Raw genomic sequence first — 12,486 nt, 5'->3', positions numbered from 1 at the left:
TCTTTTAAATAGCAGAGAATAACTATACTTCCAGAAAGCCACATCAATTTTAACAGCATTGGTACAAGTAACCAATTTCATTGTATTTAAGTACAATGACAATAAAGATTATACTTATAAAAGTATAGTCTGAAATGTAACACCATAAACAGTGTATATGTTTGTAATTTTTTGCTTTATGATTCCCCTACAGTATTCTGCATGAACAGAAACCGTACATCAATTGGGGGGGGGGGGAATTATTTTGTATATTAACTTCATTTATTGTAATTATTTAATACAGGTAGTCCTCAACTTACCTCCAACACTTCATTTAGTGATCATTCAAAGTTACAACATCACTGAAAAAAGTAAGCTAAGACCATTTTTCACACTTAGAATCATTGGAGCATCTCATAGTCACATGATCAAAATTCAGATGTTTGGCTACTGACTCATTTATGGCTACTACAATGCCCAGGGGTCATGTGATCACATTTTGCGACCTTCTGACAAGCAAAGTCAATGGAGAAACCAGTTTCATATAACAACCATGTTACTAATTTACCAACTGTTGTGATTCACTTAACAACTGTGGCAAGAAAAGTCATAAAATGGGTCAAAAGTCATTTAACAAATGTTTCACTTAGCAACAGAAATTTTGGATTCAATTGTGGTCGTAAGCTGAGGACTACCTGTACATAATACCATCAAATTCCACAGGAACTCATGGTAGTGCACATTACAAACTAAAATAATTGTAAAATACAATAATATAAACTGCAATGTTTCTTTAAAATGTTAATTTAACAGTTATAAGAGATGTACCAATGAAGATATTAAATATTCTTTGAACAGTTCAGATTTTAATTAAGTTTTTTTCTAAGGTGTGGAGTGATGGATATGAATTTTTGGTGGAAGACTCTTCTTTAGGGTAGGTTCCAATGCTGATAAACCAATGATATGAGGATGGTGAATTGTAGATACAATATATTAATGGTATGAAATGATTATACACACCTACAGAATTTCATCATCTGTACCAAGTAAATTGAATAGGAATTTAGGTCTATATATACAGCTCTTCAGGAATGCTTTTTTTTTGCACTGTGCATGATGGAAATAATTTATACATACAGTTGTTGGCTCTTTTTTTTTTCATACATATACACTCTTCTGAAAATAATGAATAGTGACTTTTTCATGGGTGATCGAAGATGGGCTGCCTCAGAGTTTACAATGCCGCCTGTACTGAAAGGACTTGCGGTTACGTCAGGGTTTAATAAGCGTGCATTATCTTTATCCACCTATACCAGTTCCAGTTCCAGCTGCTGGGTAGACTAATACGCGTTACCTCAGAGAAAAGGGCCACAGATCTGATCACATTACCCCCCCCCCAAATATTTATCGATTCTGTCGGGGGGGGGGGAGGTTCGTGCGTGCGCAAGTCATATGAGGAGAACAAGTCATTCGTACATATAGTACAGTAACTTCTACGTTTCTCTCCGTCTCTCCCGCTCACCTTCCTCCTCGGCAGATTCCCGCCTTTTCCCTTCCATCACGCTGACGAGCGCCTGCTCTAATTTGCGGAGGAAGAGCCGTTGGGCGGGGAGCGGGGGGGAGCCGCGGGTGCCTCGAGCTGAGACGGAGCTTGGAGAGCACGCGCTGGTTCCTGGTCAGATGACCTGATCTCCGAGAGTACAAACACCACCCATCCACACCGAGCGCTTCGCCGGTGGCTGGGCGCGCTTGGTTTGCAGGGCAGCGGTGGGTTTTGGAAATGCACGGTCTTATTCTACACGGTCCAGTTTCAGATTCGTGCTCATCCTCTCAGGAGATGAGAGGACTTAAATAATGGGCAAGGTTGTTGCGACCTTTTCACTTTGCGAAGAAAAAATGGAGGGGAAGACGAAGTGCTGCATTTCTGAGCAAAAGACAAAACATTCTCTCCAACGGGGATAATAGGTAAAAAGGGCTGCTATGCACATGAGACCGTACACCCAAATTCATATCAACTATAAATCAAACTAGGAGATCCTGCGAACACCCGGAGATTGACAGTCATTAACCACCGGCAGGCAAGCGCATTGTCCTTGATAGCTTACTTACTGGTCTTTACTGTACTTAAAAACCTGTAGGTTGGTGGGTTTCTTATTCTTCAGTCAGACCACTCTAACATATACCTTGCTTTTTAATTATTCTGCACAATAATAAATACAGCCTTCTACACTTAGGAAGTTAAATCCTCAAGAAAGAAAGTTATGCAACTTGCACTTAATATTCTACAAAAGGAAATATAAATACTGTACGGTTGTGGTATTTGTCTTTTTTCCCTTTTAAGGGAATGAATACCTTTGTTATACATACTAACATTGCAGACACCGTGTAACCTCTTTTCCCCCAGTGAAATGTCTAAGACAGGTGAGAAGAATGGGACCACTGGAACCAGTGGTGGGTTTCAAATTTTTTTAGAACCTCTTCTGTGGGTGTGGCCTGCTTTGTGGTAGTAGCTTGCCAGCCATGTGACTGGGTGGGAGTGGCTTGCCAGCCATGTGACTGGGTGGGAGTGGCCAACTTGTAAATGTGGTGAAACTCACTTAACAACGCTCTTGCTTAGCAACCAAACTGTTGGCTCAGAAACTCTGGCATTTGAAGCATACAAGTCTTAAAGCTGTCAAGTTACAAGACCCTTGCACCCACCCTTTAGGAAAAAAAACCAGGGGTGTTCAAACTTGATAGCTTTAAGACTTGTGGACTTCAACTCCCAGAATCCCTCCCACAGTCATGTTGGCTCAGGAACTCTGGCATTGAAGTGTGCAAGTCTTAAAGCTGTCAAGTTACAAGACCCTTGCACCCCTAACTTTAGAAAAAAAAACCCAGGGCTTTTCAAACTTGACAGCTTTAAGACTTGTGGACTTCAATGTCCAGAATTCCTCCTCTCACTCTTCATCTTGATGATGTGCGGACGGGCGGGGGGAGGGGGCTAGAACCGGTTCTAAACGGCATGGTAGATTTGTGGAACCTCTTCTACAGAAGAGGTTAGAACTGGCAGGAACCCACCCTTGACTGGAACACATTGCTTATTGCATGTGATGTTTTGGGGTGGAGTGGAGCTTGTGCTTATATTCATGCATGTATGTTCCTTATTGTGTTGCAGAAAATAACAGGGCTTAGACGTCTCAGGATCAAGGAGAAGTTTATTTGGCAGCCAGGTTCAGAAAAGCTAGTCAAAGGCTAGCATGTAACTTCTGAACAAGTCTTCTAATGGAAGCATACATTCTTATACATTGTCAAAAGCAGCATAACACGGAACTACTTAACCCATTTCTGATTGGTTATCTTGAGGAAAGACACCTTATAAGCAGATACTGTCTTACTTCCCCTTTTGTCTGGGCTGCAGGTATGGAGCTCTAGTCTCATAATGGCTACGTGGCTTTGTAAGAACTTTAGCTGAACTCTGTGGTTTTGTGAGAACTTTAACTGAACTCTGCGGCTTCATATATTCTTTTGCAAGCTTCAAACTCGTCTTTTACTTTATAATAACAAGATGAAAGGGGCCCCAAGAGGCTATCCAGCCTGACCCCATATGTTCACTCTTAATGTCCAAATCTTACTTTATGTCCTATTTTAATTGGATAAGATAATGAACCACATGTATTTATACATGGCAAACTAACAATTTCTTAAATTCTACCATTTATATTCAATTGCTGTAAAGTTAAAGACAAGCAGGCAAATCACAAGAAAGTGAAAAATTTGAATAGGAAACACTTCGCAGTAGAGACAAAGGCCCGTTTCCTTCATTTTTGGTGCTAGTGTTGCTTCTAAAAAACAGGGTGATTATCTTACCACCCTACCTCCACCTTCAAGTCCCAGATTTTAGGTGATCTACAAAATAACCATGGCACATGGTGGCTAAGACGCTGAGCTTGTCGATCAGAAAGGTCGATAGTTCGGCGGTTCGAATCCCTAGTGCTGCGTAACGGAGTGAGCTCCATTTAATTGTCCCAGCTTCTGCCAACCTAGCAGTTCAAAAGCATGTAAAAATGCAAGTAGAAAAATAGGAACCACCTTTGGTGGGAAGATAATAGCACTCTGTGTCCCTTTGGCGTTTAGTCATGCCGGCCATATAACTACGGAGACGCCTTTGGACAGTGCTGGCTCTTTGGCTTTGAAACGGAGATGAGCACCGCCCCCTAGAGTCGGGAGTGACTAGCACATATGTGCGAGAAATTCAGAAAATAACCTTTTCTGCTCAAGATGCCAAGGAAGCTATTGTGTCTACCAGGTTAAGTCTTGTTTATTGATAGATATGCAGAGACAAGTGAGAGAAGGCAACACATGCCACTGTCTTTAATTTATTTTAAAAAGTTGTATTGCCACCTATTTGCATATGGCGACTCAAGGTGGCTTACAGGAATATTAAAACATATATAATAGCAATAGCAGTAGACTTATATACCGCTTCATAGGGCTTTCAGCCCTCTCTAAGCGGTTTACAGAGAGTCAGCATATTGCCCCCAACAATCTGGGTCCTCATTTTACCCACCTCGGAAGGATGGAAGGCTGAGTCAACCCTGAGCCGGTGAGATTTGAACCGCTGAACTGATCTAGCAGTAGTCTGCAGTGCTGCATTTAACCACTGCACCACCTTTTCTATAAAAAAGAAAACAATCAAATAACAAATTAATAAAATAATATAATAGCATCCCATCCTCACCACAGTAACAATACATCACACAAGCCATTTAATGGACTCTGTCCCACTCTGGGTTCCCCAGGCCTGCTGGCAGAACCAGGTCTTCAGTGGCTTCTGGAAGATTGTTGGAGTGGGGAACATTCTAATATCTGGGGAAATGGATGTTCATTAGCCTATCATGGTTTTCAAAGTATTTTCCCTTCTATCAAGGAAAATATGCTTTACTAACCAGCAACTGAATGAGCATAGGTCACATCACTGCATGCTATTACATTGTAGCAGCATTAGATAGGTTAAGTGAATAAATAACTGTACCTAAGTAGGGTATAGGCTTCATTGTGCCTTCAGCATCAGGAAGTGAAAATTTTTAATCTTGCCCTTTGAGCTGTTGAACTTCAAGAGCCGAGGTGGCGCAGTGGTTAAATGCAGCACTGCAGGCTACTTCAGCTAACTGAAGTTCTGCAGTTCGGCTGTTCAAATCTCACCGGCTCAGGGTTGACTCAGCCTTCCATCCTTCCGAGGTGGGTAAAATGAGGACCCGGTTTGTTGGGGGCAATATGCTGACTCATTGAAAAATCTCAAATTATAGTGAGATGGGCAGCATATAAATTTATAAATAAAAGAAAGCTCCTTGACTGATTTGGGACTACTAGCTCTTAAAACTAATAATTTTAAATAGCTGATACAACAGCAAAATCTCCTGCTCCCCTGTGAATATATGATGCTGTTATATGACCACAGCAGGATTTGGGTTCATTTCTCCCAAGTATGTTTTTAAAAGTCTTCTATCCTTTAAGAGAATATGGGAATTCACTTCAGCAGGAGATGCTGTTTCATCAATGGCCAAGCATTATTAGATTCATCTCAGGAAAAAAAAAGATTTAAGATTCCAGGAATCTCAGTTTTTATGATTAAGTGATACACACCAAAATACAGACATTTACAAAATAAATTGGACTTAGAATATTATGCTAAGAACTTAAGCAAAACATGTAAACTTCAGGATTTTTTAAAATTCTAACTATTACTTCCAAATGCAGCTAATATGATACAGAAAATATAATGGGGTAAACTTTAAATACTAGTAGACAGTATTAGTTTTACTCTATGTTTAAGTGAAGAATATGGGAAAACATAGTTTAAACATTTCTTAGGAAACCTTTGGGCTCTTATGTTTTTTGTATTTGTACATATGTGGACAAGCAAATACTCATTTACAGGTAGCCCTCGACTTACAACCAACAATTCACCCAAAACTTCTGTTGCTAAGTGAAATAGTTAAGTGAATTTTGCCCCATGTTATGACTTTTCTTGCCACAGCTGTTAAGTAAATCACTGTAATTGTGAAGTTAGTAATAGATTGTTAAATGAATCTGGCTTCCTCATTGCTTGTCAGGTCACCAAGGTGACCCTGGCACATGACTCTGGGACACTGAAATCAAAATAAATGAGTCAGTTGTCAAGCATCTAAATTTTGATCATGTGACCAAGGGGATGCTGCAATGGTTCTAAGTGTGAAAAATGGTCATAAGTGACTTTTTTAGTGCTGCTGTAACTTTGAATAGTCATACACATACATATACATACATATACATATTTAAAGTCTAAATATTGTCAAACCAATTATTTCAAAATAAATTTCAATAGAAATTTCTATGAAAGTTATAAATAATGAGAACAGTCCATATATCTAATATAAAATTCACACCTTTAAATAATATTTTTATTAAGAATAAGCTGTTTACTATGTGTTTAAAGATTTACAACCAAAAGCAGTATTATATACAGGCAGTTGACATTCTTAAGAGGACCAAGGTCAGAAACTGTTTTTGTGTCAATTTTTTTAAAAAAAAGACATTTAACCTTTCAATCACTTACAGTAAAATTCATGTTAACTTCAGCCAATTACACATTTACATTTCCTTAAAATATGAAACATTGCATTGATAATGCACTAATTAAGCATGTTTACAATTCTAATATCTAAAACCTGAGTCAAACCTAATAATGCTCTTGATGATAAAAAAATTCTTAGAATATAGAGACTGGTCAGTTGTTAAAATAAAGCATATACTTAACAGAACACTGACTTAAGAATGCAGCATGACATCCATTGCTCCCCCCCTCCCACCCCATAATTTTGTGTTTACCATTCTTGATCATATGAAACATGACCCTTCTATTCTTTTGCAGATTTATATATCAATATTTATTTAGGGAATAATATAACTGAGTTGCATTAATTGAAGTCAAAAAATCTAATAGCAAATTCTCAGGACAGCAACTTCAATCCCATATCTTCTATTGGTATTAAAAGCTCAGTGTTTTATTAGATTAACTTCCATATTTGTTACTTGATGTGTCTTAAAGCCATTAAATTAAAAACCAGATAATTGGTGGATAAGGCCTTTTAGCGCTTTATGTAAAGACTTATGAGAGACTCATAAGAATTGTGTCTTATGTAAAGACTGTTGAGATTTCATTTTTTGATTTTTGTAATATTTGCATTTCTGATTCTGGTCTGAATAAAGTTCCTGCCAGCCATAAGACCAACTATATTTTTTCTTTGTAATTTCTAATGCAGATTTTTTAGTAATACTATTCATGATTTGTCACATTCTCTACATTTAAAAAAACTGAGATAACTCTAATCTATGACATTTAAGTGTTAGGTGTTTATATTAATGACTATTGGAATTGGAATACACTCATATGATAATTTCTTAAGGCAGAAGGTGGTCAAACTACTTTGACTGATCTTTATACTGAAGATTGTCTCAACAGATTTTAAACCAGCTGATTAATTGTAATGCACAAAGAGTGATGGGATGAAACAAACTCTTGAAGCAACATAACTTCACTTTTTTGTATCTGTGTAAAATTAGTCTCATAAGAAATAGATTTTATTGTATAATACAAATAAAAACTATTTATGAGATTTTCCATGAAAACATATTCATTTTTATCTGCAGATATTATACTCAACATTACTGCAAATTCAGCATTCTTATTTTTCAAATTCAGCCATTCCACTTTTGAAATTCAGCAAATACAGGCTTTAAAATTGTATACAGAAAAAACCTCATCTGACATTTCAAGTAGCAAGACAGGCTTAATTCCAAATAGCAAAATATTTCCCCTCACCAAGTACAATTCACTAATTTGCCTTTAGATGTTTCTAAATGTTCAATGAAATGCCTTTATTATGTATGTCCTAAACGATAACTTTCTGAAAAAACTCTCACCAACAATTAAATCAATTATGCCTTTTGCTATTATATTTCAAGTCATATTTTTTCTATTAGCATGAGCTTGGAATACACATACATATTCTCTTAATTTACAGAACACAAATAAAAAATTGTTAAATTAAGACAAACCAGGAATAAATTTCATGTTGCTATTTCTCAGCAAATACAAAAATCTCAACAGTCATTTCTCATGAAAAAGAAAATTCTTCTGAAGAATCAAAGGGTTGGCCGTTGAAGCCACACAAGAATAGTTTATATACTTGGGAATGGAATGCTGCTCAGCATAGCTTATTTTCAGTCACTGTACAGAAGAGTTCTCATCTCCAACATTGACCAACTAGTTGTTCTACTGTTAGAAAAATCATTTAGTAGAGTTTTTGCCGAAGTGAAACAAGTCACGAATGTCACACAACGCTTGTTTGAGGTTTTTCCCAAAACGATGAGAATTCTAAAAAAAAAAAAAAAGTTAAAATTCAAATTCACAATCACAAAGCAATCTTATAGTGCACATAATGCACGCATATACATAATTCTACTTTTTAAATATGTGATGCTATATACTTTTGTTTATTCAGTGATGTGATTTTTATAGGTTCTTTTTATAAAACCTTTAATAGGATTAATGTTTGGAAAATAATTCGGACTTGATTTTATTTATTTACTGTAAACATTTATGATACCGATATCTACTAAATTAGATATATGATATTAGTAGATAAGTATATGATGAAAGTGGAAAAAGGTAGGTTCCAATGCCATTTTGATGTGACTCAGAAAGTCATTTCTGAGGCTTGGATGAATATGTATCAACAGCAGCATCACTATATTAGTTATGTAAGATAAAGCCAGTTTTAGGCTGTTGGTTATGGTGTATCTTACATTAGCCACTTTATCTCAGAAAACTGCTTAATATAGAGTGACAGTATCTATCTGATTGGATCCAGGCCTAGAAGCAAAGCAAAGCTGGGCCTGGTTAGTACTTGACTGAGAACAATTTTACAAAAGGCAATGGCAAGATACTTTCATTATGTTGGTAAGAAAGTTGCATAAATGGATGTGTCCACTGCTTTAGAAGTCGAAGATTTTACTTAAACTTTGGTCCCCGAGAATTTCATGAGATGTTGAAGTGTTTAACGGTATGCCTGTCTACATATAAATATCCATACCTCCAAATTCACCTAATCCACTGTCTCCTTGCTCTCTCTCTTACACACAGTTCAGCTCTCTTCTCAGGGAGAACACTGCAACCTTCTGCCCCTTTCACTGGGTATATGAGAGTTAAAGGTAGTTCTCCCAAACCCCAGTGATCAGTGGCTTATAAGTACCAGGGATCTGTTGCAATCCTGGTGCCTTAAGGCTGTTGGGATCTGCATGGAGAGGAATCATCTCTGACCTGATCTTACCCCGACTAAGGGGTTGTGAGTGTTTGAGCTGCCAAAGTCTGGGGATACTCCATCTTTGATCCTGGATGTATCTTTCTGGACAATTTAATCTACCAGGGTTGGCACAGTCCAGGTTCTTTTGATGATTAAAGCCATCTATTGGGATCCCAGAAATGAGCCTACTCCGCAGCAACATCTGCCCTTTGGAAGGAGGCTCCCTGCAAGAACCAGATGGTTCCCTCTTGGCTGTTGATGGGCCTTGAATACAAGGCATTTTGCCCAGGTCTTAGGCAAGAGAAAGTAAAATCCGTTTCCTTTCTTCCTGCTCAATTTTTATTTTTTATTAACTGTGCTCTTGTTTTACTTGTTCTGAGCTGCTCAGAGTTGTTGGGAGTCGGGTGCCATAAAAATGTGCTAAATAAATAGATAAATAAAAAAGCCAGAAACAAAACCTATAGAAGATTGCAGCTGACATCTATATTTTCCAACCTTTGTTTAGTGTAACGAGATTTTATACATGCTTATTTGGAATACTGAAGTACATTATCTAAAAATATTGGGCAATATTTTAAAACTAATTATGTATGTTTTACAGTTTCTTATAGATCCAATTTTCTTTTGAGATAAGCAGTGCAAAAAAATATACCTGATACAAAAATGGGGCTATTAGTGAATCATACAGGATGAGAGTAATAGACCATAAAATTAATAAAATACTTACTGTTTCAGTACAGGAAAATTTACTGGATATGTGGAAGTTGATGAGATCCTCACCCACAATAATGTACGATACACCATATCCATCATCAGCAACCTGTAGAAAATATATGTAGAATACCTCAGTTCTCTACATGTCCATAACAAACCAGCTCAAGACTATTTTGTTTTTAAAGTCCAGTATAAGATATTCAATAATAGGACATATTTTTATGTTTCAATAAAGACAGGAATCATTTGAAAACAGTTTATCATTCTGGGAAGAATTGAAAGGAATGTCAGGCTAATATACTGTGCATTCTCAAGATGATAGGAACCATTTGCTTTTAAAAAAACTGATATAACCTCAATAATTAAATCACGCACTGTGATTAATCACAATTATTAGTCAAATGTATTTAAGGCAAATGGAACATCAGCCATATTGAATTATAAAGAATTCAAATAATCTAATGAATTTGTTTAGGAAATTATGTAGGAAATGTATATGAGGGAATATAATTTCTTGGGGAAAAGGCAGAAAATTTGGCAAAAATCTATAAATGTTATAGTGATCAGAGAAACTTTTCTGAAAGTTATTTATGGATGGTCCTATTGAGAACTAAAAAAAATCATATAATAAAATTTAATCATCTCCCTATTAATTTTTTTTAACTGTTTAGGTTTAGGTTTATAGGTTTATTGACATTTTTATGCTGCCCACTCCCTAGGGACTCTGGGCGGCTTACAGACAAGACAAAGGGACATATATAAAAATTAAAATAAGAATACAATTATTAAAATTACACATCATGCATACTGCTTAGAGTGGGGCTGAATACTAATCAACAGCCCCAGGCCTGCCGGAACAGCCAGGTCTTAGTAGCTTTACGGAAGGCCGGAAGAGTAGTAAGTGTCCAGATCTCTACGGGGAGATCGTTCCATAGGGCCGGAGCAGGTACAGAGAAGGCCCTCCCCCGGGGAGCCGCCAACCGACATTGACTGGCCGATGGCACCCGGAGGAGGCCCAATCTGTGTGACCTTATTGGTCTTTGGGAGGTAAATGGCAGGAGGCGGTCTCTCAGGTAGCCAGGTCCTAAACCATGTAGGGCTTTAAAAGTAACGACTAGCACCTTGAAGCGTGTCCGGAGACCAATGGGGAGCCAGTGCAGCTCGCGGAGGATAGGTGTAACGTGGGTGTATCTAGGTTCACCCACTATTGCTCGCGCGGCTGCATTCTGGACCAATTGCAGTCTTCGAACACTCTTCAGGGGCAGCCCCATGTAGAGCGCGTTACAGTAATCCAGTCTTGAGGTGACGAGGGCATGAGTGACCATCCGAAGGGCCTCCCGGTCCAGATAGGGTCGCAACTGGTGCACCAGGCGAACCTGGGCAAAGGCCCCCCTGGTCACAGTTCACAGATGATGTTCTAACGTCAGCTGCGGATCCAGGAGGACACCCAAATTGCAGACCCTCTCTGAGGGGTGTATAATTTCACCCCACAGGCTAAGAGATGGAATGTCTGGACCATCCTTGGGAGGGAGCATCAATAGCCACTCAGTCTTGTCGGGATTGAGTGCAAGCTTGTTTGCTCCCATCCAGACCCTGACAGCCTCCAGGCACTGGCACATCACTTCTACTGCTTTGCTGAGTTGGCACGGGGCGGACAGATACAGTTGAGTATTGTCCACGTATTGGTGATATTTGATCCCGTGCCATAACTGATTTTCTCCACACGTGAAGGTATCATATTCGTGATATAACATCAATTTATATCAATTTCTGACATTGTTCTAAAATAAGGAACAGATTTATTTTGTTACTTCTGTCTTTCGTGTGACAAGTGGTCTTAAGTTGACATTATACAATAGAAGAGGAATAAGCTATCAAAGCAGCATTTATTTGTTAAAATATGGAGCAGTCACATTTACTACAATGAATCTTAATTTGATTTTTGGTTCTCTGCTACTTTTATTATTATATGGTTAATTTCATAAAATATATAAAAACATTTGAGTAAGATATTCAGTTTGCAGAATCTCTTAGTTGGGGTTTCTTAAATTATACAGTGCATTATTTAAATTTATTTTCATGGATTTTTAATATATTATTGGTTGGGCGGTTAATACATTCATAAAAAAAAGAAACATAACTTTTTCCTTCACTGATCTGTTTCAATTTATAAACAATATTCACTTCTCAGCCTTTCGTTAAACTATACATTGACTGATAGAATTAATAGATTCTGCCCATCTCAAAAATTATAATATGAAAACTAGGGTAATTGCTTAGGTTATAAGAACAACAATTCATCTAATGTTGTTCAATCAGTTTTTTTTTAAATATAACATTTCTGATTAACAACTCATTTAATTGCATTTTTGCTCTTTTCCTTAGATATAAAAGCTTAAGATTCATAAAGTTCATGTTTCCATTGATAAATATTTGAGCATATGTCTGCAGCATTGTATGATTAAAA

At 37.4% G+C, this 12,486-nt stretch overlaps 1 protein-coding gene across 5 annotated transcripts in view; it reads right to left on the bottom strand.

The window, feature by feature from the left end:
• Nucleotides 1–6,367: 6,367 nt before the first annotated feature.
• Nucleotides 6,368–12,486, bottom strand: part of CPT1A (carnitine palmitoyltransferase 1A) — a 59,859-nt gene continuing 53,740 nt past the window's right edge. For all 5 annotated transcript variants that reach the window (XM_032220860.1, XM_032220850.1, XM_032220883.1 and 2 more), the window contains 2 exons: nt 10,033–10,125; nt 6,368–8,377 (listed from right to left, as the gene is read on the bottom strand). In XM_032220860.1, coding sequence (XP_032076751.1) covers nt 8,291–8,377; nt 10,033–10,125 — 180 coding nt within the window. In that variant the 3' untranslated portion in view covers nt 6,368–8,290. The remainder of the gene's footprint in view (nt 8,378–10,032; nt 10,126–12,486) is intronic.

This window comes from Thamnophis elegans, chromosome 1, assembly GCF_009769535.1.
Source record: "Thamnophis elegans isolate rThaEle1 chromosome 1, rThaEle1.pri, whole genome shotgun sequence".
NCBI lineage: Eukaryota > Metazoa > Chordata > Lepidosauria > Squamata > Colubridae > Thamnophis > Thamnophis elegans.
Note: the sequence above shows the minus strand (reverse complement) of the source record. Positions and strands in the feature narration are given on the sequence as shown.